This window comes from Hirundo rustica, chromosome 2, assembly GCF_015227805.2.
Source record: "Hirundo rustica isolate bHirRus1 chromosome 2, bHirRus1.pri.v3, whole genome shotgun sequence".
NCBI lineage: Eukaryota > Metazoa > Chordata > Aves > Passeriformes > Hirundinidae > Hirundo > Hirundo rustica.
The window spans coordinates 114150157-114175980 of record NC_053451.1 but is presented as its reverse complement, the minus strand read 5'-3'; the positions used below and the strand labels follow the sequence as shown (position 1 = coordinate 114175980).

The 25824-nt window shown below is 47.1% G+C and overlaps 1 protein-coding gene across 2 annotated transcripts; it reads right to left on the bottom strand.

Annotated features, from left to right (window-relative positions):
* Positions 1–243: 243 nt before the first annotated feature.
* LOC120749319 (cystathionine beta-synthase-like protein) lies at positions 244–25809 on the bottom strand. Of its 2 annotated transcripts, XM_040056606.2 has the most exons (17): positions 25654–25809; positions 19564–19694; positions 18634–18845; positions 18289–18395; positions 17408–17542; positions 14832–14911; positions 14261–14395; positions 13674–13743; positions 12020–12111; positions 11227–11352; positions 10426–10510; positions 10139–10244; positions 9341–9415; positions 8528–8662; positions 7484–7592; positions 4891–4975; positions 244–3041 (listed from the first exon to the last, which is right to left on the bottom strand). In XM_040056606.2, the coding sequence occupies exons 2-17, from the start codon at positions 19603–19605 to the stop codon at positions 2932–2934; spliced, it is 1704 nt and encodes a 567-aa protein (XP_039912540.1). In that variant the 5' UTR covers positions 19606–19694; positions 25654–25809; the 3' UTR covers positions 244–2931. The 2 variants fall into 2 exon arrangements, 1 of the variants encoding a protein (XP_039912540.1); XR_005699622.1 differs by lacking the exon at positions 244–3041 and having other exon boundaries at positions 8551–8662; positions 25654–25793.
* Between the last annotated feature and the right edge of the window lie 15 nt (positions 25810–25824).

Below are 25824 nucleotides of genomic sequence, written 5' to 3'. Positions count from 1 at the left end.
ATCAGGGGTGAGAAGATGAAGCTGAGGAGAGAGCGCTGTGTGTGTGTGGGTGTGTGTGGGGAGGTACCTGAGCAGCCAGCGCGACAGCGAGGAGCTCCTGCTCCCCTGGCAGGGGACATGGGAACAACTGCAGAGCCTCACAGGCCTCACCCTGACAGCCAGAGGTCTTCTGCACAAATTTCTTACACTAAAACACTCACAATCTTGAACTGGAATTAAAAGAACAACAAGCCAGAGCCGCTCTGCAATCAGACAGCTTTTATTGAACTCCCTGTGTTGTACATTTGTGAACATCTGTGCAATAAATACAGCCCGCGGTGTTGCTTTTTCCCAGCTACTTGAAGCTTAAGAAGTTTTTCTGTTCCCTTAGTTGACACTACACAGTAAGAAAAGCTGTTGGGATGATGGGGGCAATGTCAGGAAACTTCTGACAGTGACCCTTGTGTGAGATTTATAACAGCAAGCAGAAGTTTTTAGAAATGAGCTCGGTGGGCAGATGGGACTGATCTGGCTGCTCAGAGGAGCCCCTGCTAGCCAGGGTTCTGGAGTCAGCCACAGCTTGTACAAGAAATGGGAAACAACATTGGACACGACAACGTGAAAATGAACCTTGAGTCACTGCCTGGCAACTGCTTGCAAAACACTGTACAGATTTTACTGAATAGCTGTCTTCAGGTGAGAAAATAAAAAGTATTTTTCCACAGCCAACATTAGGACTGATAATCTCTTACAGTGACAAACAGATACAGCATAAATTGTTGATAAAAATATCCATGTGCAAAATAGTTTTCGGGTTTAGTCAGCGCTTGCATAAGCAGCAAAGGTAAACAGACGATGCAGGCACTCACTTCAGAAAAAAAAAAAAATATACAATTCTGTTCAGGCTCTGGCCTTCAGCTTCAGGTTATAGAGTGAACAAACTGCAGTGTCTTTCTTGGTCTCCAGAGCATTTGAAACAAAGATAAGCCCAGTTTTAATCAGCCCTACCACACCTAACCAGGATCAGGCCAGCAATGAGGTTCTCAGATGTGCAAAAAAGCATCACATTTACAAAAGCTTTCGCAGAGGAACTTCAGCCCTGCTGGATTCCCTGTCCCCTTCTCTTTGCTGCCTTCATCCCTACCATGGGAAAGAGCTCTGGAAAGTTTTTCAGTTGTGCAGCAACTCCATTTATTTACCCAATTTCTGTGGTCTCACCAAGTTGCTGCTGTGAATAAGAAAGGCCTTTTCCTCCCTGTGCCAGCGCAGAACAGGAGACAGCTCCTGTTCTTAGCAAACCCCAGGGGAGCAGGTGAATTTCTTTGGATCCTTTGCCTTACTTGGAATGCTTTAGACTCCCATCCCTTGTTCCCCACCATTTCTAACCACCTCCTATGTCTCAGTCCACAATTCAGGGATTAATGTATGAACAGTGAACTAGAAAAAATGATTCAAATCTTTACACTCCTTTATAACTGACAAATTTTCTGCCCCACCTTTGACTCCTCTCTTGTGCTGCTCTGAAAAGCAGCTTTGGGAACCTCCTTGTACCATTTTCGTATTTCTTGCTCAATTCAGTCAGGTCAGGACGTGGAGCTTTCACAAGGGAAAAAGGACAAACCTCAGCTACTCAAGCACCTCCCTCCCTGCTGCTGTCAGTGAAGGTCAGATGGAAAACGGGGAAAAAAAAGATCAGATAAAAGCCAGTAAAGTAAATATTCAAAGCAATGCCAAAATCTAGCAGCAGTAACATCAACCCTTAACATTAATCACCCTTTAGAGCCTTTCAATTACTACTGAAGTTGTGCATTTTTAGTAGCTTTTTTTCCAGAGCCTTTGGGAAAAAGCTGTCTTAAATCTTAAAGAATTGTATGAATTTAATGGCACACCACAGTTTAAGGTAAGGATGGGTCACTTTCCTCCAGCAGTAGCCCTAATCTGATGGTGTAGCCAGTGCAGGGCTTTTCTCCTGGAATAAGGCACTGCAGGGTAGGAGAACCTGAAAAGACTTGGAAGTCTCTTGACAGATAATCTTTGGCTCCTCTGAAACAGGCACAGAAAAGGCACTCAGAGATAATTAAGAAGATGGGGAGGGAAGAGGAAAGGTAGCAGATGAAACAGCGTTATTTTTAAAAACCTTCGGGCAAGACGCTTGATCTTACACCTTTTAAATCTCTCCACTTGTGCTTATTTATCAGGATGCCATTGGGAAAAAAAATAGGTCTGTCATGGCAGGGAAAGCTGGTGCACTGTGTAAAACAGTGTCACAGGTTTATGTTTGTCTCTCACATGTCGCTGCCATGCTTCTACTCCAACCAGCTTTTGCTCAGAGCAGGTGGTTGGAGCAAGCCTCAGCTTCAGCCCTGAGGATTTTCTCTTCTTTTACAATGACGCCACCAAAAGGGAAACTCTCCTCTCTTCTCTCCATGCCTCAGTCCCAATTTTGTCTCCACAGGTAATATCTAACTTAACACCCTTGAATGAGGGTAAAAAAAAAAAAAAAATCCAGAACTTTCCAGAGCTCTCTTGGGCCTCTGCTTCAGCAACTCTTTATTTCAACACATTTTATGATTCTGAAACAACATTTTGGAAAGCCAGCCTTTAGACATAATAAGTAAAGAACAAACCAGTTAATTTAGGCAATATTTTTTACACACACACACACATATATATATAGGTAAAAAAATAAATTGTCTTGATAAGAAATATTGCTTAACCTGATTAAGAAACAAGTCCCAGAAGCTGAGGAATACAGTAAGACACATTGGCTGGATAGCTGACACCAGGATGGCTAACTGCTTATTTTCCGAATTTTAAAAACAAACAAACAAACCAACAAACCAAAACCAACCAACAAAAAAAAAAAAAAAAAAAAATTCTATTTAAGACATAAACCTGATTCTTTGCTTGGGATTGCAAAATGTTGAAGAGGCTCCACGCTGCTGCCTGGCTTTAGTTGGATTTCCTCTCCCGCTCCCGCGCGGTGACAAAGTTCAGGAGGTCGATGGCTGTCACGATGCCAAACACCATCTGCCGCTTGCTGGAGGAGCCATCCGTGTGATCTGCACAGAAAACAAAAGGAGTTCTGGCTCCAGGAGGCACAAACACACCCCCTTCCTGCTTGGTTTTATGTGGGAACTCTAGAGGCTGAGAGGTTTGGACTCTCTGTGCTGACAGGCACAGAACTTCAGGGAAGCACTGCGTTTGACCTGAGGCCTTAAAACAGGCTTCCAAAAATGAGTGATAGCACAGGGATCATGGGGATATAGTTTGGATAGCAGCGTGTGATCTCACGGGGTGGAAAACTTAAATTTGGGATTTTAGTGTATGGTGATGTATGGGAGCCAAGGTGGAGAACTTTGGGCATGGATTAGTTGTCTTTTTGCACCTTCTTCAGGAACCTGGGTGGTTTTCTGTAATTGGGTGAAAGATGTCTGCATCAAGGGTTTGGGGTGATCATAATTGGATTAGAAATATAAATAATATAGATATCAACTGTTTATTGGATAAATGGGACTTAAATAGCCTTGAACAGACAACATTTTAGCTCAATTTCTTGACTTGTTAGAGAGAGCTCACATATCTTGAGTTTGTAATACACAAGGATAATAAATTTCAGTGTGGGACTTCAAAAATGTCTCCTGAGTTTTATTTGCCCTGACCTTGGAGCAGGAAAGAACCACGAACTCCAGTAGTTTTAGTGGCAGTGTTTGTAAAATCGGGGGCTGAGCTGCGCCAGGAGCTGTTTGGTGACCCCGGCACACAGAGGGGAACACAAAAGGCACCTTTGGCCAAGAGTCATGGAGCAGGTGACAAGAATTTTCAGCTCAGAAAAGCTCCTCATCAAAAGGGACACTGAAACTTTGTGGAAGGAAGGATAAGGATCCACTGGATTTGTTTTTCTTGACACAAAAATTCAAACCAGGCCCTCTTGTTATAAAGTGTATTTTCCTCAAACATTAATTACTTGAAAGAGCTGCAAGTGGAATTACCCCATTGGAACCACTTGAATGGCCCAAGGGAAGCACATTTTGAGGAAGAAATGTGACACAACCATCTTCCTGCATCCCTGTCAAATACAGAATCAGTGTAAAAACCACACTACCCCATTTATAGCCAAAAAACGTACCAACCATTAATCTTTGCTGCATTAGAGCCCAGGTTCAATGATTTTCTCATTGTGAGCCTAAGTCTTGACCTGGGAACCAAGTGGCTACATAACCTGTGATGGCCCTTCATCAATTTTCTAAATTCCAGTTCCCAAAGTCTGCCTGCGCTGAGATGTTTAGTCTACTTCTGTACTCATTTTTTTTCAGTCAGCTGGACTGTCCTGGGCTTTTTCTTTACTCAATCTCTGTTTCACTGCAAGCTTCCAGTGAGATTCCAGGTTTATAAATAGACAGCTGAGAGCCAAGAGCACATCCTTATGGAGGTTATTAGGAATAACCCTAAATTTGATGGCTCCTCTTCCTCCAGTGATAGTTGAGAAGCTAAAGATAAATTTAAGTCTGGCACGACTTAATATTGTTTTGACTCTCATTTCTCAGCGTTTGTAACTTCGCAAAGTTGTCTGCTATTAGGAAGATCAAACAGGACAAATATTGTTCACATATAAGAGTGGTACACCCCAGATTTGGAGATTTATTCAGTCTTACTAATCCTAGAATGGTTTAGGTTGGAAGGGACCTTAAAACCATCTTGTTCAACCCCTGCCACAGGCAGAGACACTAGACCAGGCTGCTCCAAACCCCATCCAGCCTGGCCTTGACCACTTCCAGGGATGGAAATTAGGCTTAGTAGCACAAAGTTAGACACAGAATGAGGATTTTGCTTCTTCAGAGCTCAGTTTACACATTCACAGTGTTACCACTCAAAGATTTGCTCTCACAAGGTGCAGTACTTTGTACTCACATTGAATTTGTTCATGAACCACCAAAGCAAAGTGGTCTATTTCCAGGATGTGAGAGAGTTTCCCCAAGTTGTCTTTCAGGTTAATCTGAGGAGAGAGTTACAAAACTTGAGTAAAACAGTCCTTTCTATGTTTAGTAATCAATAATACAGAACTAAAATCAGTACATCAGCATTTGTGTACTGCTCCCACCTGAAGCACTAAAAAACACCAACAAATCAAGGCCAACTTAAAGGAACGGTTTTCTTTGTTTCTAATTTCCAAAAAAAATGAAGCACCACATGAAGTTATTCCTTCTGGTTCTGTAAGCATAATATAATGTGAGCTGAAAAATGCTAGTAATCAAAGAAGGTCAAGCATTCCATGTGTCTCAACAAAAGAAGTTACCATAAAAGTCTTTATATTTGGTGATTTTATTCCAAAAAGACTGCAAAAGTGAACGTATCGGTCTGCAAATCATTGTGGAAGTGAATATGATCTGCAAAGGCAGAAGAGCTCAAACAAACAAGCCAAAAACAAAACCAAGGGTGAAAGACTCCTCAGCCAACACTGGATTTGGGTGCAAATCAAGGAACAGAGATTTAATTTTTTTTTTTTTTTTGGTGAAGTTTGCCTTTGCTAAGACTGAACAAGAAAGCACCCTGTGTCAGCTCTGAAAAAATACAGATATTTCCAAAGCACTTCAGCAATCACCTGCTGCAATCATTAAAAAAAAAATGCCTAAAACTGTTCAAACATGAGTTACCAGATGAAGCAGCAGCCCCAGCTCCATTTACCAGGTGACTCTCCCCAGCACCCACCATCTGACATATTTTATTAAAGGAATTCACAGCCAAAAAGAGCCTTGCACTGCAGATTCAAAAAGCCTCTCTATGAGAAATAAATGCCACAGCATGAACAGTGGGGCTGCACTGGAACAGAGAGCTCTGTCTCCATGCTGGCAGTCAGAGGATTCCCAGCAGCCTGTGCTTGATGGACCAGCTACAGTCCAGACTGAGGAACCAACCCTTAAACTTGAGTCCAGGAAAGCAAAGAGGTGGAAAATCTGAATCTTGTGCCACATGGAGTCACCCATCAGTCCCAAATGTGTCTTCAGGGACTGGGCAGGCTGCAGATAACCAGGACAAGCAGCCCCTTGGCAGCACTGGGACAACCATGAAGGCATAAACATGCCTAGAGATGCTCAGTGGAAATTTAACAGAGCCCCCAGGGAGTTTTCACCTCACTACTGCTCGTTCAAGCTTCTAAAACATTTTACCCACGGGTTTTCCTACATTTAGGGTTTGTTTTTAAGCTTACTAGATCTCTAGGCAGTGAGTACTGCACTACTTGTGACTGGGAACCCAAACCACTGGAACTAACATCTGACTCCACAAGGATGGCTCCTCCTGCCACTAGCACTTGTTTGGGTTGGCAAATTATCCTGTGACTGGTGTTTCAAATCCCCAGAGCAAGAGTGTACCAGGGACTCTCAAAAAACCCCAAAAAAACTCTAACCATTCTCCTTCCATTTTAAGAGATTATCATAAAATAATTGTAGTGATCCTACCAAAGCAGGCTGCCCATGTTCTAGAATCACAGAAAGGTTTGGGGTGGATCTTAAGGATCACCCAGTTCCAGCCCATTACCATGGGCACCTTCCACTATCACAGGTTGTTCAGAGCCTCATCTGACCTGGCTTTGAACACTTAGAGGGATGGGAAATCCATGACCTCTCTGAGCAACCTAAAAAAGCCAAAAGATCCATCTTTCCAAAATGTACTTTTGCCCTGGTTTACAGGCTGAGCCTCTTATTTGACGCAGGCTGTGGGATCCCGTAGAGGATACCAGAAGTGATTTTGGTGATACAGATGATTCATTTTACCAATTTCACTCACAGACAAGCCAAATCAGCTTGACTAAAGTGGTAAGAGAAGCAAAATCACAATACTTCTGAGGTTATGTGCATTCCACCATGTTTCTCCATTCACCCAACAATCCAAATGGAAAATAACCATTTTTAGTTAGCAGTCAGCAGTACCACAGCTCGTGTCACTCCCCTTGCAGCCTCCACCAAGAAAACATCAGAAATAAAGGGAAAATAAAGGTTAAGCTGTTCTTTACTGAAGAAACCTTCAAGCTGCCCATGGAAAGAGCCACAACCTCAGAAGTGCAGAGAATTGGCTGATGCAGCCAACACCACAGCAACCACAGAAACCATCACACACTACCAGCCCCAGAACCTCTCGAGGTGTCCAGGTGAGGGAGAACATGAACTAAGCAGTTGTGTTACGCACCACATTTCCCCATGATGCTGGATTATCTGTCTGGGGAAGAAAAAACACATTTCCATTTGTCCATAAAGAACCAGCACCCTTGTCGTGGCTCACAGGTTGAAACGGAAGCATTAAACACACTCCTAGAACACAGCACTTAATCCACTTCGGGACAGTGTTGGAACTTAAATCCTGGTGAAAACTAAGTCAAGGTTTCCACATTTTTAAAAGAAAATTCTATGCTCAGTAACAGCTGCTGGCATGGTCCCAGGTAAACCTCAGCCAGCCTGTGTAGGACTTGCAAGCAGAGAACCAGGAGCTGCAGAATATACCTGCCTACCTGTTGAAATTGCTTGTAGATTACTTTCCTGACTTCATCAGAAGGCTTGACTTTTCCAACAAGCAGTGAGGAAAGCATGTTACCCAGGGTAACCATGCCCAGAATCACCCTGGGGAAGGAGGGACAAGATAGGGATAAACAACACAAAAGCCTCAGGTGCTCCTGCAGAAAAAAGCATCCACTCTCAGCCAGCCTAGAGGAGTCAGTTCAGCTACTTCATGGTAATAATGCAGCATTATCGATGGTACACTTGGATTCTGTGTGTCTGCAGGAGACAAGAGTACAGTTCTCAGCGGTTCTGGAGACTCACACACAAGGCAGGAGGTGCTGCAGGTCCTACTGAGCACCAGGACTTTTCATCTCTGCTTCTTGCAACTGGAGACAGCTACCTGCCATCTCAGAGAGCTTTTGGAAAGCACAAACCACTTCATCTTTTCACACTCTCATCTGTCCTTTTGAAAGGTGTGACAGCCAGAGACAAGCTCACCCCAGTTCGGCTCATTTCCCTTCTCTCTGTGGGGATCTACAACAATTCATCCCTCAGGTCAGCACAACTGAGCAACTCTTCAGCACTCAGCCTGTCTGCAGGAGATCTGCAGGGTGAAAAGGCACATTCCAGCTTGCTGGGGACACCCTGGTTTATAGAGGTCACTGCAGCACTGCACTACAACACCATGTGCTGAAGAAACTCTGAAAACTCTGATAAAGGTGGGCACATTTGGGGCTGGCTGTTTTAAATAGGAATTTTTGCTTTTTTTAAAGTTAAACTGGTATCATTAAAAGAAATTAAATTATCCTGCAGAGACACAATGAGTAAGTATATCATAATAATCATTAGAATCATGTGAAGGGCAGGACAATCCTGGCACGAAAACACAAAGTCCAGCAGTGGTGTGTTCAAGGCAACATTTCTGAACTGTGTTAATGAATGAAAAAGGATGAGTGAGAAGACATTTAAAAGACAGCAAGCATTTAAAAGACATCCCTGAAGATCTGGTGAGGGAAGTGATACACATGGATGAAGAGTGATATATGTGGACATACCCAGATTCATCAACAACCGGTACCTGGTCGAATCCCTTCTCCCGGAGAATTTCCACAGTCTTGGCACAGGTAACAGTTGGAAGCACAGTCAGAGGGGCAGAGAGGCTCAGCTCCTGAATACTGATGTTCCACCACCTGGGGATGGGATGGAAAACAAACCCATGCAAGTCTTATGGAGAACACAGAACCAGCCCTTCATGCACAGGAGCCTCCAGCACCACCGGAAGGACAAAGGAGCTTCAGAGCTCTCAGGTATTATTCCCAATATCAGAAAGTCACTGAAGTGTGAGAAGGCTTGAAAATCAAGCCCCTTTTCCTCATTTCATCTGCTTTCTATGGTTGCAGAGAGTCAGTGGAGAGCACCAATATCCCCAATTTCATTATTTGTCTCTCACACAGAAAGTTTTGCACTCCTACTCAAAGACCTATCTGTATTTACAGTCATTATAGGCAACAATTTAGGGAAGATTCCCTTCCACCTATGTAGACTTGCAGTACTTTGCACTCAAGAACTCTGATTTTAGAAGGATTCTTTGCATATTCCCTTTTTTTTAAATTCCAGATATAACGCTTTTCATTTAAAAACCCAATCATTAAGTACCACATTTTCTTCTGCGGCCTTACAACTCAAGGAAAGATGTCAACTAATTAAAACACATTTGATTAACAGCTGCAATTATACATCAAGACAATAGCATGGAAGATCAGCAAGATCAAAGGAGAAGTGTAAATTGAAATGAGCTTTAAATTAGTGACTGCCATAAACTCGATTGAACAGACTGATGGAAATCCAAATGGACCTGACAGGCCTACCAAGGTTTGTTGCCAAGGTCTTCTTCCTTCATGAACCCTTTCTGAATCATCCATTTGTCACTCAAGAACTTGGACCTGCAGAGCAGCAGGAAGTGAAAAGCTCATTAGCAGGGGTCGAACATCTGACAGTGAACAGAGGTAACTTCACAGCTCACTGTCACCAACAGCTACGGTGTAATTGGAAATAGACCATCATTTGCCATCCAGGCTTAGCAGCCAGGAACATGGAGAAGAAATACTCATGGGAATAGAAAGGAATACCCCAGGAAACAAAGCTCCAACTGCATCAACCACTTGCAGTATCACAGAGACAGAGTCTGGAATGGACATGTGCCTTGTCTGCAGCTTCTGTTTGTCTAATACTGAGCTGGATGCAACATGGCTCAGGAAACTCAGCTAAAAATACCATGTTTTGGGGTATGTTTCAATGTGATTGGAGAAAAACTTCTCAGCACAGCTCGAAGCCCTGACACTTCCACCTGCAAACTCACCCTGAGCGCGGCTGCTGCTGCTGCTGCACACACTGGAACCCTCCCAGGAACGGGATAACCAGTGATCCCCCACAAATAATACACTGAATGCAAGGTCTTTGTTGTGAAGGATGCTAACCAGGGATGATTATCAACCGAAATCAGAGCTCTGAAGGGGGAAATGATCCTCCCTGCTCTACCTCAGACCCCTTTTAGACAGCTCAGAACTTGCGCCCCAAAGACATTCCTTGCTGGGATAATTGGGTGTTCCAAGGCCTGAGGGAGCCCCTCACCCCTCTCCCAGAGAAAAACCCAGCAGGTTCCTTACATGTAGTTCCTGATGGAGTCAGGGCAGATGACAACACAGCGCTGACCCTCCTTCAGCTCCTTGGCCGCCTTCACAGCCACAGACATGGCACTGCCCGAGCTGCCACCTGCCACGACACACGGCCGGGGCAAAACCGTCAAACCACCGAGGGAAGGCCGTCAAAAGAGAGGAGAAAGAAGGTAGCAACCCAGAGTGAGGGAGTTCTGAAGTGGAAGGAGGTCTCTGAGACCTGCACAAGGCACCAGCCCCCGCTTGGAGAAAGGCAGAGGGTTCCTGCCCGCTCTTACCGCACAGCAGCCCCTCCTCGCGGATCATCATCCGTGCCAGGGCAAACGACTCCTCATCATTGCTCTTGTACCACTGGTCCACTGTCTGGGGAGGGGCAGGAGACAGAAACAAGGCTCTGTTTGAGTGAGGAGGGACAGGGGGACTGCACAACCCCGGCTCTTCGAGGGAACAGCTGCCCTGCTGAGCCCGGGGTTTCCACCCTCCTCCAAATGCCAAGTGGGGTTTTTGGGTTTTTTTGACCGAGGTTAAGATGATCACATCAGCACAAAAGGCTCCTTATTGGAACCTTGCTGTGAGAGCAGGCTGCTGTGAGTCAGCCTCAGACAGCATCAGCTTCCTCCCCTCTTGGAGGGCTTCCCAGGGGCACAGGCTCTGCTCAGGACACTGTCACACCACCCGGTCCAGGAGGGGCTGGGATGCTGTGCTGGAAGGTTTGGTTTTGTTGTTCTGTGGGCTTTTTGTGATTGGTAAATTGGCGTTCTTTGTTGTGAGCCTGTTTTATTTTTATTGTGTGTGCTTCATGATTGGCTTTTTCGGGTGTGTTTTGGGGGTTTTTTAAGCACAAAAATAAGTGTGTATTGTAGGAAAATGTTATTTACTCGCAGTGTTGTGACCTGGCATTGTAAAACTAATGTGGCCAGTTCAGAAGCCTTTCAAGGGCTGCTTATGCTGATGGAAAGAACAGGAATTGTCTGCTAGCCCTTCCATTTCAGCTCAAAAAAATACTTCCCCAAGTTGTTCCTCTGTCCTTAACCTCCTGCATCCCAGCAAAGGGCAGTAAACCAAGCAGTGTGACTTACAGATCTATCCAACACTGTGGGGACAAAATCATATCCAATTCCTTCCACTTCATACATTGTCTTGTCAGTCTTGTTCAGTTCTTCGGGTTCAGCAAGGATGGAGCCTTCAGGATCCACACCTATAATCTGGAGAAGCAGTTTCCCCTCAGGCCACAGAGACACACAGCTTTGGGGAGCACAGCCCCTGTGAGCACTGGCCTTGTCACAGCTGCTTGGTTTAGACAGAAAACCTTTCCCTGAGATGAGGTTGTCCTCATTCACATGCCAGGCATCATTACAGACAGCTCATTTTGTGCCAAGTGCAAGCAGATCAGTTTCATTTTCTTTACCACTCCCTGCCCGTGCAGGAAAATTCTCATGATTGAAGCGGGATCCCAAGTTCTGTGAGGAAATCTAACACATCACACAGGAAAACACACAGGCTGCTGTGTGCAGAGACAATTCCACTGGGCAAAAGCTCAGCAGCTCCAGAGCAGCTGGGGAAAACAGCCAGGGAGGAAACTCAAGGCTGCAGAGCACACACCAGAGGAGGAAGTCTCCCAGGCACCCCATGGAGGGATCTGAGGGTCAGTCGTCATCTGCTGAGCCAAACCTGAACTCTGGTCACCAGTGGGAGCAGAGCACGGTGATTTCAGACACTCTGAAACCCTCTCTGCAGCCAGAACTACCTTTGAACTGAGAACACCCAAGAGCTTCCCACAGAGACCCAGGGCAGGCTCACAAGGAGTGGGATGTGCCAAGGGGAGCAGTTTGAGGAGACACTGAAGAGGAAAGCAGTGGGCTTGTCACTTACTTTGCACCCTGGACACTTCTCCTTCAGCTTCCTGGAGATGCCAGTGATGGTGCCTCCTGTGCCAGCCGTGGCCACCACCATGTCCACCTTCCCTGTTGGAGGGTGTGGGAGAGAAGTGTGAAATCCCCAAGAGAAGGATGGATTGAAAGCTCATTTACACCTAAGGATGGACTTCCTTCAACAAAAAAGCACAAAGTGGCTGAAAAGGGCAGGGCAGGGCCCTTTGCTTCCCAGGAGCTGTTTTGAGACCTGCCTTGAAACTTGAAGTTGCTCAATCATCATTTTCTCCAGCAAGGGTTTTGAAATGTCCACCCAGAGGCCTGGCAAGGCACCAAGCTGTGGCACTTTGGACACAGCTGGAGGTGGCCCACAGAGCTGACAGCTGCAGTTTTCCTGTTGCTGTATTTGCTGATACAGACAATTCATTCTCTAAGTTAAACTGAGCAGCCCATTATGTTTGTTAATTAACTGAGTGAGTGCCAGGAGCATGGGATAGGAATCCCTGGAGAGAAATGTTAACACAACTACTCGCTCATTTTCATGTGAAAAAGACAGTTTTGGTCACTAGCAGTCAGAGTGAGTGTGGATATGATAGTTCATCTCTGTGTCACCACCTACAGCTTCTCTGGTGCATCCACAAGACAGCTTTGTTAATTAAAAATAAGTGGATTTTCAGAGGGTCCCCAATTCACACACACAAAATAAACTGCTTACCAGCCAAAAGAATAACACCCCACCAAGCAGGGGAAACTGAACAATGCCTGGGCTGTAAGGGGAAGTAAACAGAAACAAGAATCCTAAATCTGGAACTCCTCTGGACTCTCAGTTTGTGGGATGGCAGCTCGTAAAAGTGTACTCACTTTAACTCAAAGTCTGTCACAGAAAGACAAGCCAAATCCTCTGAACAGCTAGAGTTTGGGGAAGGAGAAGAACCTTTCACCTGGCCTTCACCTTAATGTGAATGGATTTAATTGCTGATTTTCGTATCAGAGGGTGCAATCGGAAGCTGCACTGTTTAATAAGGCAGGTCTGGAGCTCTTCTGCCCCCTATGGAAATGCCCACAGGGCTGCAGCATCACAGGGAATGTCTCCAACAGCTCTCAAACCAACCCCTGAGCTGAGGAATGAGCCCAGCTGAGGCTCTGCTGCCACAGCTCAGCCCCTTCTGGTGCTCAGCTGCCCAGAGCCAGCACTGAGGAGAGCCCTGCAGAGCCAGAGGCTGTGACACAGAGCAGCTGGTGCTCCTGAGGACTCCTGAGTGAAGATGCCTCCAGTGTATTGGGAGTATTTGCTCTGGGAATGTTACAACACTTATTTCTGTATCTGTGATCAAAGAATCACCCTGTTCCATACCAGTCTACCTACTGGGATTTTTTTAAAGGCAACTTAAACACCACTGCTTTCTCCACCTGCTCACAGGCAGAGAAGTCTAAGAAACTAAGAATTCCTCTTTAATGGGGAAAAAAAAACCCCAAACCACCAACATTGCTATGACTACTGAGATAAGGTAACTCTCCAATGACACACAGCACGTGTGTGGGGTTTGCTTTATCCAAATCCATGCTTTTCCCATCTGAGGTCCCACTCTCCAAGGACTCGCAACAGGGCACTGCCAGGGGCTCTTGGAAGGGGTTTAGCAGCAGAGCAGACCTACCATCACACTGCTGCAGGATCTCCTCAGCTGTGGTGTCGTAGTGTGTCAGGGGGTTGCTGGCATTGCGGTACTAAATGGAAAGACAGGTCAGCCATGAAATAGATCACCAATTCAAAAATCATTATTTTGAGGGAGCTCAAAAACATTTCGAACAATCCCCAAGCCCCACGACACCTAAACATACTCCCTGCAGAATGTTTTGTTGTGTATTATCTGGAACTAAGCCTCCTAAGTGACCTAATTTAAGCGCAGTCCTAAGGTGCCAGCACCCTCCCATGCCAAAACCAGTCCTGTCTGTGGGACAGCACTCTTAGCAACATGACCCCTGTGTCCCTTCTTCCTCACAGGATTGCCAACAGTGGAAATGGACACCGTAAATGTTGTGGTTCTGGCAAACACCAGCTCATTGCTGCTCTCTAGTGACTGTAAAAACTTCCTCTCCTACAATGAGGTGACTGCTCAGCTCCAGCTCCAGATCTGGGGCATCTTCTCCTCCAGAGACACATGGAGGGTATTGAACAGACAACCCAGCACACCACAGAGCCTCCTCCATGCTACACCTGCACCTCTGACACCTTGGCTCTCACCTGGTCCAGGATGTGTGCATTGGGGATTTCATTCTTCAATCTCCAGGCCACTCCCACGTGAGATTCAGGAGAATCAAATCTGGCTGTAGTTGGGGTCCTCACAATCTCAGCGCCCAGAGCTCTCAGGACATCCACCTGCAGTAAATAAAGGTGGTCACAAGCCCCCAAAACACCCTCAAGCAGGCTCCCTTCACCCTCAGCCCCGAGGCCAGAACACTTGCAGACTATCCAAAGCTTCAGCACTGTCTTCCTTCACCCTCTGCTCAGCGAGAGACAGCTAACCTGGGGCCACACTTCAACGTGCCAGGCAAACCTCAGGTGGTCCTGACATCTGTATTTAAAACAAGTTTCCAAAGTGGCAGTGCTGTGGGGATGGGTCTTAAAGACATTTTCTATCCATGGCTAGGCAGCCTGGACTCCTCTGGGCACCGGCAGCAGCGCCTCAGCAGAGTTTTCCCCAGCCAAGAGCCTGCGCCTTTGCTGCTGAAACCCCAGCGCGCATCTGCAGCAGGAACTCTGCGAGTGCAGGCACGTTTATCTGTAAATTCCCGAAAGCAGGGGCAGCTCTGACCTTCTCCATGCTCATTTTCTCCGGCATGACGATGATGCAGCGGTAACCCTTCACTGCCGCCGCCAGCGCCAGCCCGATCCCTGCAAGCAAGCAAAGGCACGCAGGGCGCTCAGTGAGCGGCAGCAAAGCACAAAGCCCACGCTGCCGGCCTTGGCACGCCCTGGCTTTCATCAGATTTTCACCAGAGGCTTGAATGGAGTGTCTCTAGAGTGGGGGCAAAGTGGAGTTTCTGCCCGGTGGGTTTATAGATGCCGGTACTTGTTTGAGGTTCACAGCGCAGAGAAAGTGTAGCCAAGGGTGGGGAAAGTTGAGGTGTGCAAACTGCTAGCTTCACCACATCACCTTCCTCCTGTCTCACCCACTTCATTTTTCCAGGAGCAGTTTGGGAAAGGAATGTGATTTAAGCTGGAGAGAGACTAGAGGAATCACTTTGGTTTCTGCCAAAAGGTCCGTAGAGCCTCCATTGTCTCCTGCATAAATCCCTGTTTGCAATGTGCTGAAACTAAACCCTGTCTAAAAATACATTATTTAGAGAAGCATAACTCACACCTCAAACTCAAGTAGTCTTTCATATATTGGGAAGGAAAAGTTTTCTCAGTATATTATGGATAAACAAGGATGCCCAAATACACAAATAAATAAGACAGCAGCAGCCTCATGAAAGCCAAAGGCTGAAGAGAAGTGATCCAGATCTTCCTTATGGCCTGTGATGAAGAAAGGATTTTGAGACCTGAACTCTACTACTTTGTACTTTCTGCTAGTGACCTGGAAACGCAGCAAACATCGAAAGAGGACTTTGGCTGAGGGAGAACTGGGATGCAGAGAGGATAAAAATATAACACATTAGCTCTCACATTCAACACACTCAGTAGCTCTGAGCAGTAAAGAGCAAAAACCAATTCTCTCAGGTTACTGTGTGCCCTGGTCTTTGAGCTTATGTGACCAAAAAAAAAAAAAAAATCAGCTTTCTGAAGTAATTGTCCTGTATCTCCTGCCTTTTTGGATTCTGTGGCAAGGAGAATCATTTATCAGGCACTGACCCAGACAGAGGGATGTCATGGGAAGACCTTGGATACTGGAGGAATGCAACACACAAGGATATTTTCCACTCCATCCCACCGTTCAGGCAGGAGGTACAGCCACACTCACAAAGGCTTCAGCTGCCCTGAATGCCCCCAGAAACCCCTGATCCCCTCTCCAGAGCAGCTGCTGAGCAAACAGCAAGAGATGTGGCTTCCCAGCTGCCTGCTGCAGGCTGGGGAACAGGTCACAGAGCAGCTCATCCCCAGCCCCTCAGTAACATCAGAATAAAGATCTGCCTGCTCCGGTCTGTCCCAAAGCAGCAGTGGGTGGAAGGCCTGAGAAGAGGTTAGGAACAGGACCAGACACCTCTCCTGAGCACATCAGGCAGGAGGAGCAGCTTGTAGCTCACCTCATGAACCTCCTCAGAGGAGGCAGTGTATTAGGTATTTAAGTGTTCCTATTTAACTATATTATGCATTTTATATTTGACTCAAGGGGGAATATTCCTGGTGTGTTTGACTCTCCATGAGTAGAGCAGCTTAACACAATTACAGCTTTGACCCAGGAGCCCAGAGTAACTCCAAACTGCTCAGATCATCAGATGCTCTGTCCTGGCCCCTGGGTTCCTTCCTCCAGCCCTCCACGGAGGAACTGTGGACCCAGGCTGGATCTGCTGGCAATCCAGGTGTGCAGGGGCTCTGCCAGGCTGTGCTGTAAGGATGCAGCTCATCTCCCATCTCAATTATATCAGCATGGGAAGGGCTGTTCCTCAAACCTGACAGAGGGACCATGGGACCTCCCCAACAGAAAGAAGGGGAAGATGCAGATTCACACCATTCTTACAGCTTTTTCCCACAATGATTTCAGTCAGACTTGAATTCCTAAAGACTCTCATGAGTCTGGCCTAGCACTTCTCTGTTACCCTGTTTTTTCTGAGTTTTTTATAGCCTTTTTGATTTTCATAAATGGAGTCAGATCTTTTTAATTGCTGTACAATATTAAGAGCAGTTCTACCTTTTTCCCACAGATGTAACATAAACAAATCCTTTGTTTTTCATTCTCTGTCCTTTGTTTGCATATTTCTAACCTGAAAGCAATTGTAACTGACAGTTGGTCTGGCCACTTGGCTGAGGGGTGAAAAACCCCAGAAGCCAATCTTCTGCTAGACCCACAAATGTGTAAAAAGTAAGAAATAAAACAAAGAAGCTCTCTCTCCGCCTGGATTTCAGCTTTTGGGCTGGACGGAGAAACCTCTGCCCTGCGAAAATCTCTTGTCTGCGTGTGACTGCTTTGTGTGTCTCGGTGACACTTCTCTTCTTTTAAAGCAAAGAGGCTCTGCAATTTAGCACAACTCCTTCCCACCTGCTCTGCCCAGCACAGGACACTGCAGAACTGCTCCTTGTGTGAGATGGAAGAGGCACTGCTCCCTGCACCACGCAGGCAGGAAGAGATTCCCTCTCTTCCTTGCACAGGCTGCCATCTCAACCCTGCCTTTCCCAGGAAAACCACCACAGCACCTCCCCCAGGCTTCCCTCAGCCTCTCCATCCCCTACCTGTGTTCCCAGAGGTGGGCTCAATGATGGTGTCCCCAGGTTTGAGGATCCCAGCCTTCTCAGCATCCTCCACCATCCTGAGGCTGATGCGGTCCTTCACGCTGCCCCCGGCATTGAAGAACTCGCACTTGGCCACTGCAAACACACAACCAGCAGGGCTGGAAGGGATTTCAAAGCTCATCCAGCTCTACCCCCTGTCCTAGGCAGGGACACCTTCCACTAGAACACCTCAAGCCCCGTCCAACCTGGCCTTAAAACACGGTCTTTCCCCTTTCCTGGTAAGTTCTTCAGCCAAAAGAGTTCTGATCAAGCTGAAGTTTGTCCCCATGCTCAGCCTGCACTTTCACTCCAGTACTCCCAGCATTAATCCCCTCACCACCTTCCAGGACTCTGGTCAGAGCCTCCAAATATCTACAGTACAGCTGGGTTTTTAAACCAACCAACCAACCAAACCAAACGTTCCCTGACAGTTCCACCCCTCCAATTATCTTCAGTGATCTTCAGTGGTAACTGCAGAGCTGCATTTTGGACACACTGATGAATACTCTGAGTAGGAGAAGCGGTCAAAAACTTCACACAACTCCTTTAAATTTAAAAAAAATCTACAAAACATTCATAATTTCTATGAAAAACATTCTGCATTTTCTACAGAAACAGAAAAGCTGCAGGAATTGTTCTCATGAAGTACAAACTGAAAGATGTTTTAGATGACTAAATCCTAAAAACCAGAAAATATGCCAAGGAAAAACAGGAATTTTTCCTCACCATCTCCTGCCAATTACCTGCACTCCTGTGGCCAGGTTATGTGACACTACTAACCCGAACTACCCAAGCTTCTGAAACAGCGTTTGTTAGTTTGTTCTGTGCCTGCAGCAACTCACAGAGTTCACACTTGAGCCCAAAGTGCTTCCCAATCTTGTTGATCCGCACCAAAGGCGTGTTGCCAACTTTATTCAGGATGCTTGGCAGGATCTTCGGAGGCTCTGGCCTGGAACAAACACAAACAAAGTCAGTGTATCCACAGGAAGGTCACACAACCACCACAAAGCATTTATTGCTTTTTATTTCAACCAGCTCTCTCCTTTACCAGGCTGGATATTTTAGCTGCTTTAGTTCAAAGGAATATCCACTGGATACAAACTCACAGCATCAAGTCCTTGATCCAAAACGTGGATTAATCAGACCCGGGATTCGTGCTGAAAACCAACAAATCAGGTAACACTTACAGGGTGGCATGATGGTGGGGGGAGGCAGAGAGGGGCTTCCCAAGCTTCCAGGTGCATTTGCTGGGTGTGTCAGGGCGGATCCACTGCCTTTCCTTCTCACTGGCCTTGCAGTTCTCAGCGTCCACCCCACCAGGGACAATATATTTGGCAGGTGCGTGAGGGCATGAGTTTGTATCTGGCTTCTTCTGGGAGGGAAGAGTAGGGATTTCATTCTTGGGGGAGGGAGAAGGAGGAGAAAAGAAAGAAAGAAAAAAAAAAGAGTTGATGCTTCCATGGTACTGTGAGGATGGGGAAGTGTTTCAGGATCATCTGGAGTTGCCAAATCCTTATCACCAACGCGAGAATCTTGCACTGCGAGTTTGGGAGCAAAAGCTCACCACAGTGCTCTGCACAAAGGTATTTTAAACACACATGTGCTCACTGTAACAAGCCTCCACAGACAGAAAAAACCCAGGACTATTCTCTCTCCTCCCACATCAAAAGCTCTCTGAAATAAAACCTCCCCATTCCAAGCAGACTGGATTACAGTAAGGCTGCTTGGTGACTGATTACAAAACTGTGCCAGAAGAAGACTCTGCATTACTGTTGGTGGTCATGGAGAACTCTTCCAGAAAGGTTTCAACAGCACCTTCCTCCACAGCAGCTCAGAGCCCCATCCAAAACCTTAAAACCTGTTGGTCTTGGCCCTTCCCTGAAAAGTTCTCCAGCCAAAGATCTTCTGACAAAACTGGACGTTTCTCCCCTTGTTCAGCCTGCACTTTCATTTCAGTATTCCCAGCATTAATCCCTTCAGTTCATTTATTTTTTATTTATTAAACCCTTGAGTTTCAGCAAAACAACCAAGGAATTTCCCTGGAAACAGACAGGGCTCTCCCAAATCCTGGTGCTGGAAAGAGGGGCAAACAGTATTCCCCAAAGACCTGTGAGTACCTTAGACATGGGAACAGGCCTTTCTGATACAAACTTCTCCATGGTTTTTGCTGAGGGTGGTGGCACAGGGAACTGGATTTTCTTCAGGAGAACGACAGCTGTGGCTCACAACACTGGAATCCTCTTCAAAGCTGGAGATCATACAAGTTAGAAGAAAAAAAAAAAGAAACAACAAACTATCAGGAAACTCTCACAGGGGCAAACCACACACATCTTTTTCACAGGGGGAAAAAAAGAAAGAAGCTGCAAAACCAAGTGAAGATGACTTCTATAAACAGGATTAAAAATAAATCATGCAGCAGAGGTTATTGTGCAAGACTGATGGAGGCTCCCCTGACCCTGTCCCTCCTGCGTTACCTAATCTTCCCTCTGCCCCGTCCTCCACAGCTCAGAGCCAGAAAGTAAGCACAAAACATCTTTTAGCAGACCCTCTGCAGCACCAGGAGCTTGAAAACCACAAAAAAAAAAGTAACAGGAAATATTTCAGTTCACAGGAAATACAGTCCTGGAGACACAAAGGGTGAAAAGGCTTCATGGTGCTGTCCCCAAAAGACCCTGTACACAACTTTGGAAAAGGCTTTATCCAGGAACAGAGGATTCTCCACCCTCAAGGAGAGCAAAATCTCACAAGTTCCTACCCAAAATTAATTAGAGCTGCATGCACAGCCACAGTGATGCTGCCTATACAAACACAGCAAACAGTTCATGCTTCAAGCAGCTGTTTGCTCCAGAAATTAGTAAATATAAAATAGTAAGTTCATTTCTCCTACCAGTTGTTCACAGAGCCTGGCTGTTTCCTGCAGCTGAAATCTTGGAAAGCATGAGGAGGTTTTTTCCCCCTAATATTTTCTTTCCTTCATCATTGCTTTTCAGCAAAGTTCACCTCTTTAAATTACTGAATTGTGCCTGAAAGGCTCCCTGGCCTCATCCTCCTTCTGAGAGATGCACACCAAACACATATTTAAGATCTCGCAGAGTTGATGGTCTGGTGAGAAAACTGGGAAAAAAAAATCTGGATCGCAGCATCAGCGACCTTTAGCATTTGATCCTGCAAGTCAACACTGCTGCCTCGGGCACAGCAATGCCCTCCCTGCATGCTGGGTGGAGGGAAATGCCAAAAGCGTTTAAACTGCTCTCCTCTAGGGGGAAAAAAAAAATAAACCAAACAACAAAACAAAAACCCACCCAAAACCAACCAACCAAACCAAACAACAAAAACAAAACCAAAACAAAACAAAAAACACCCCACAACCAAAAAATAACAAAAAATACCAAAAAACAAAAACAAAAAACCAAAAAAACCCCAAAAACCCCCAAAAACCAAAAACAAAAAAAAACCCCAAAACCCCCCAAAAAACCAACCCAATCCAACCCAAACCAAACCAAAGAAACCCCAAAAAACAAAACAAAAAAAAAAAACAGAAAAAACACCCCAAACCAAAAACAAACAAACAACCAACAACAAAAAACCCTCTGAAAAGATAATCAACTTTCCAGGCTAAGGCTTGAAATCATTTTCCTTCCTGAAATAATTTTCCTTCAAGATAAAAGGATTTCCATGCTGCCAAAACGACGCAGCTCTATTCCATCAGGTTAATACATGCCCAAGAGCCAAGATGGACTATAACCCATCACAGACTACTGACCTGGGTTAGAATGAGAGACACCGGTCTAAAAAAGCAAAGATCCCATAAATACACAAAATCTATCACCACCCTGTCTCTGCTACCAGAAATCTGCTTAATTCCAGTTCCAGAGCGAAACCCAGTTCTCATTTTTCTTTCTGGGATACTCTGGTTCACAGTCCAGAGTATCACTGGGTGGTTTTCTTTTTGTTTGTTTTTTTTGTGTTTGTTTTTTTGTTTTGTTTTGTTTTGTTTTGTTTTTTGGGGGGGCTTTTTTTCGGGGGGTTTTTTGGGGGGGCTTTTTTTTGGTAAAGGAAAAATACTGGAGGAGTTTCAAGGTTTCCTGTGAGGCACACGCTCCCTCAGACAGCTGGCATGAAACACTGGACACAGACAGCGACTGCCCCTGCCACAGGTAACCCTGACAATATTGACAAAGTCCAGCTAAAAGGGGGCCTTGCTGCCAGAGGATGAAATCATTTCAAAATGCAGAAGAAAAGCAGCAAGGGTTTAAAGACAGGAAGCTGCAAATGTTGTTCCGCTTCCAAGTGATCATAAAACAGGAGCACAAAACCTTTTAAAAGCTTGAAAACACCAGCTCTCAGTGTCTTTCAAGAGTGTCCAAAAACTGAGATGAAAGAGGGAGAAATTCATTGCAGTTAAAAAAAAAAAAAAAAGAAAAAAAAGAAAAAAGTTTACAGTATTTGTTTTTTGTATTGATGGCAGGAAAGAAATTGATGTGGCTCTCGAAAAGCTGGCTTTTGGAGGATTCCCTCTGGAGTGGGCAAGGCAATAGCATCTCATTTCCTTTATTGTAAGGCAAAAAAAAAAAAAAAAAAGAATAATTTACTAACAGCAACTCCCATTACTTCTTGAACAGCAGAAACTGAGAAAAAGCTGTATCTATTGCTCTCCAATAAGCTGTGAGATTCTCTCATATTTTTACAATGGCAATATTGATGTCTGATCAAAGCTTCAATAATGGGGCTTCAACTCTGAACAAAGATGAGGAGAGGGATAAAAAGCTAAACACAAGCAGTGCCCACAAAAATCCTGTCACCAAATACTGGCCTTAAGCAACACAATTAATTGCTTACAGCCCTAGGTGACACAGCCTCAGCAAAACAGGGGCAGAGGCGGTCTAGGACATCCAAATCCCCACCCTGATCCTCCCTGCAGGCCCAAAATAGACTTTTTTTCTGCGGAGGAAGGACAGGAGGATGGCAACTCTGCTTCTGTAGCTGCAGCTGAGCGCTGCTCAGCAGAGACCAAGGGAGATAAGCTGCAGGAAGAGCTGCCTGTCTTTAAGGGGAAAAAAAAATAATCTGTCAGCCTGAATTTAATTTTCCTGTAAAGGGGGACACTCCCAGAACTAGTTGGGGATGTGGGTAGAGTCTAACTAGAAAAGCCTGACTGGCTCCTGCCATTATATCTGCAGATCACACGAGGGGAAAAAAAAAAAAAAATTAATCAGAAAATTTACAAAGCCACTTAAACCTAAGTCGTGAAGGGGAGTGGGACTCAGAGGCACAAGATCCAGAACGTCCCACAGGCAAGGCTCACAGCCCTGGATCCATCTCCACAGGGAACCCAAAACGAAACTATTTCCCAACTCCCAGAGAACAGGACTGAAGGGCAGCGAGTGAAGTGAATCCCCGAGCAGCCTGAGCTGAACTCACTGCACAGGCGAGTCAGGAGCTACAATTTCTATGCACAGCGTGTGAGATCAGCACTAATGTACTGGACTGTTCAAACAACCACCAAATTAACTGGAGTCTGGCCCGGAGCACAGATGAAGCTGTCTGAAAGGCAGGTGTAAGAGATGAATCAGAGGGAGATGGCCCCAGGGAGGGAGGAGATACAGAATTCCATTATGCTGCAGCCTGAGAAAGGGAAACTCGATGTTCATAAACCACTGCAGAACAGTTGTGCTGCTCAGCCTGAGTACCACAGGGTCTTACAGAGCTGTAGGATCTTTGGAGATACCCAGATGCAGCAGGACCCATCCAGCCTCTGGAAACACCACAGCTGTAACAGATTAAGGAGGAAATCAAACATTTGAGTTGTTCTGCTGCTGTGGTTTTTCTGTGCGTGGGTGTCCTTGCTACCTCCTCAGGAGCAGCCATCCCTCCTGTGCCAGGAGATATCAAATGACCTGAAGTAACAGGGAATGAATTAACACCTGGCTCTAGGAAGAGATCCTTCAAGAATCCAAAGTCTTATTTCCATTTTCTCCTACAGAGCGGGTAAGCACATGCACGTCCTCTCGATGATCACTCTTTAAAAGCCAGGCTGGCACGCTCACCACTCTCTGAAAGGAAAGGGGCAGTTCTTTATCACCCTCACCTCTGTAACACTGCAAAGATTAAACCCCGGCAGCAAAGCAGCTTCCCTTGCTGTGGCAGTTGTTATTCTAGAAATCAGCCGGTGAGAACAGAGGAGAGTTCAGTCTGCTGTGCCCCACAGGGGGGAAGCTGTGCCTGCAGCCCTCACACAGGTGTCTGACAGCTCCATTTCCTGGGCTCACTCCACGCCTGCCTGGACCCATGTGATAAATCTGAGTGAAGACTGACGTCTTCAGGAGCACAGCAGCATCAGAGAAAAGCCTGCAGAATGCTTTATCCGCGTTTTTACCTGTTGCAGTCGGAAGCTCTCAGTATGTCTTTCCCTGCTTCCCTTTCCCCCTCCTAAGCCCACAGAGATGGACCAACGCTGCAGCAGCGCTCTTGATCAGCCCAGCTCACCAAGCACAGGGAGAGGAGGATTCCAGGAAGGGTGACAGAGGCTCGGACATTAAACAAGCTGCCCAGCGTGACAGAAACAGGGAGCTGCTCTCAGTCTGCAAGACAGGCAGAAGCACAGCAGCCCTTCCCCAGCACCATGGTGCTCCCTGCAAGGCCTCACAACTTTTGCTAGCCCAGGGACCTCTGACAAAGGCTGGCAGAGGGCTGGGCAGGAAGGCAGCTTCGTGGCTGACGCAGGTTTTGTGTGAAAGACCAGCTGCCAGCGCTCCGGCTGCACCTGTGCAGCTTTCAGCAGGATCCCCAGAGCAGCCAGGAGCGCGGCACTGCTGTGTGCCTGGTTCCTGTGCTCACATGCAGGCCAGGAGCCAGAGGCCAGCCCATGCCAGCCTGCCCCGCTGCCAGTGCCAGCTCGGTGAGGTCCCTGAGCTGCAGGACACGGGTCACTCATGGCCCTGGCTGCCACCACCCTCGTTAGGAGCACGCTCTGGCTTCAGGAGAGCTGGGTAAATCACACACAGAGGGTATGGCAGGATGCCGAGAGCCACCGGCTAGCACGGAAAAGGAGGCTGAGTGCAAATGCCCCAGTACTGAGCCGGCACTGGCACCTAAACCACGCTCCATCACTGGTGATCTAACTGCAGAAGAGAAACGCCGGGTTCTGAGCAGGTCCCAGTTTCCCAGGAAAGCCCTTTTCTCCCTCACACGAGATCCCCACGTTCCACCTGCCTCCCTTGCCCTGGGTTTTTCCGCCTTTCCGCAGCGCAAGCGTTGCGGAACACGGAGCTCCCGCGCCCCAAATCGGCAAACAGACTCCAGGCAAGGGTAAACAGTGAGCAACTCCGCTGGAACGGGGCCCAGCGCTCCGAAACCGCCATGGTCAAAGGCTTCAGGATTACAGAGGTACAGAGCAGACGAGATTCTCTGCCAGGATCAGAAGAATCGCTCGTCTCTCAAGCTGTGGTTGGTTCAAGACACCGGGAGCATTATTAACGCTGCTACTGAACAGCTCCCTCAGGTCCCAGCCGAGTTCAGATTCCTTCCAATTGGAAGGGATAATATATGAAATCAAATGTAAAAAAATAAGCTTCACGCTCCGGGGCATCAGCCGGACCTGCCGAAAACCCCTTGCAGGAGAACCTCATGGCACCCACGAGAACAACGGGCAACGAGCCAAGAGCAGCTGGAGAGGCGGTGCCGAACCCCGAGGGAAACCCAAACGGCACCGAGCCATCTCGTGGACCTGGACGAAGAGCAGGGAGCCCATCTCTGCTCCAGGCTCACAAGAGGCGCTCCCAGGCATCCTCCCGCCCGTCCGGGCATCCGCAGCACAGGCAGCAGCGCCCGGGGGGCTCCGGGGCTCCCCTCACCGGCAGCTGCCTCCTCCCGTCGTCACAAAAGCAAAGCGGAAGCCCAGCTGTGTGGCACAGAACGGGTCAGGTCGGAAGGGACCACAGCGCGGCATCTGCTCCAAACTCCCCGCGCAAGCACGTGGCACGGGGACCGCATCCAGACGGTTCTGGAATATCTTCAGCCAGGGAGACTCCAGAGCCTCTGCGGGCAATCCGCCCCAGTCCGCAGCCCTCCATCCTCCATGCCCTGCGGGATGCGGGGCACGGCCGGCCGCAGCTCCCTCTCTCCCCCGCATCCCGCGGATGATGCAACGCGCGGCCATCGGGATGCGGCGGCCCCCGCCCAACCCTCCGCTACGGCCGCCACCTCACCCGCGCGATCCGGACGCTGCCCAGGACACCGGCGCTGTGGGGATGGTGGGGGTGGTGACTGTGATGATGATGAGGAGGAGGAGGATGAAGGTGCGGAGGATGCGCGGGGCTTTAAGAGGAGCCCGCGAGCCGCTGGCCCCGCCCCCCGCGCGCCCCGGCCCGGCCCCGCCC

What these genes read in the sequence shown, in the direction of transcription:
- LOC120749319 (XM_040056606.2), bottom strand. Translation starts at nt 19,605, where the DNA reads ATGGAGAAGTTTGTATCAGAAAGGCCTGTTCCCATGTCTAAG. An exon ending in AGAAAATGAGCATGGAGAAG is followed by an intron (nt 14,396 to 14,831) that starts GTCAGAGCTGCC and finishes TATTTACTGCAG; the next exon opens with GTGGATGTCCTGAGAGCTCT. An exon ending in TCTACAAGCAATTTCAACAG is followed by an intron (nt 4,976 to 7,483) that starts GTAGGCAGGTAT and finishes CTCTCTCCTCAG; the next exon opens with ATTAACCTGAAAGACAACTT.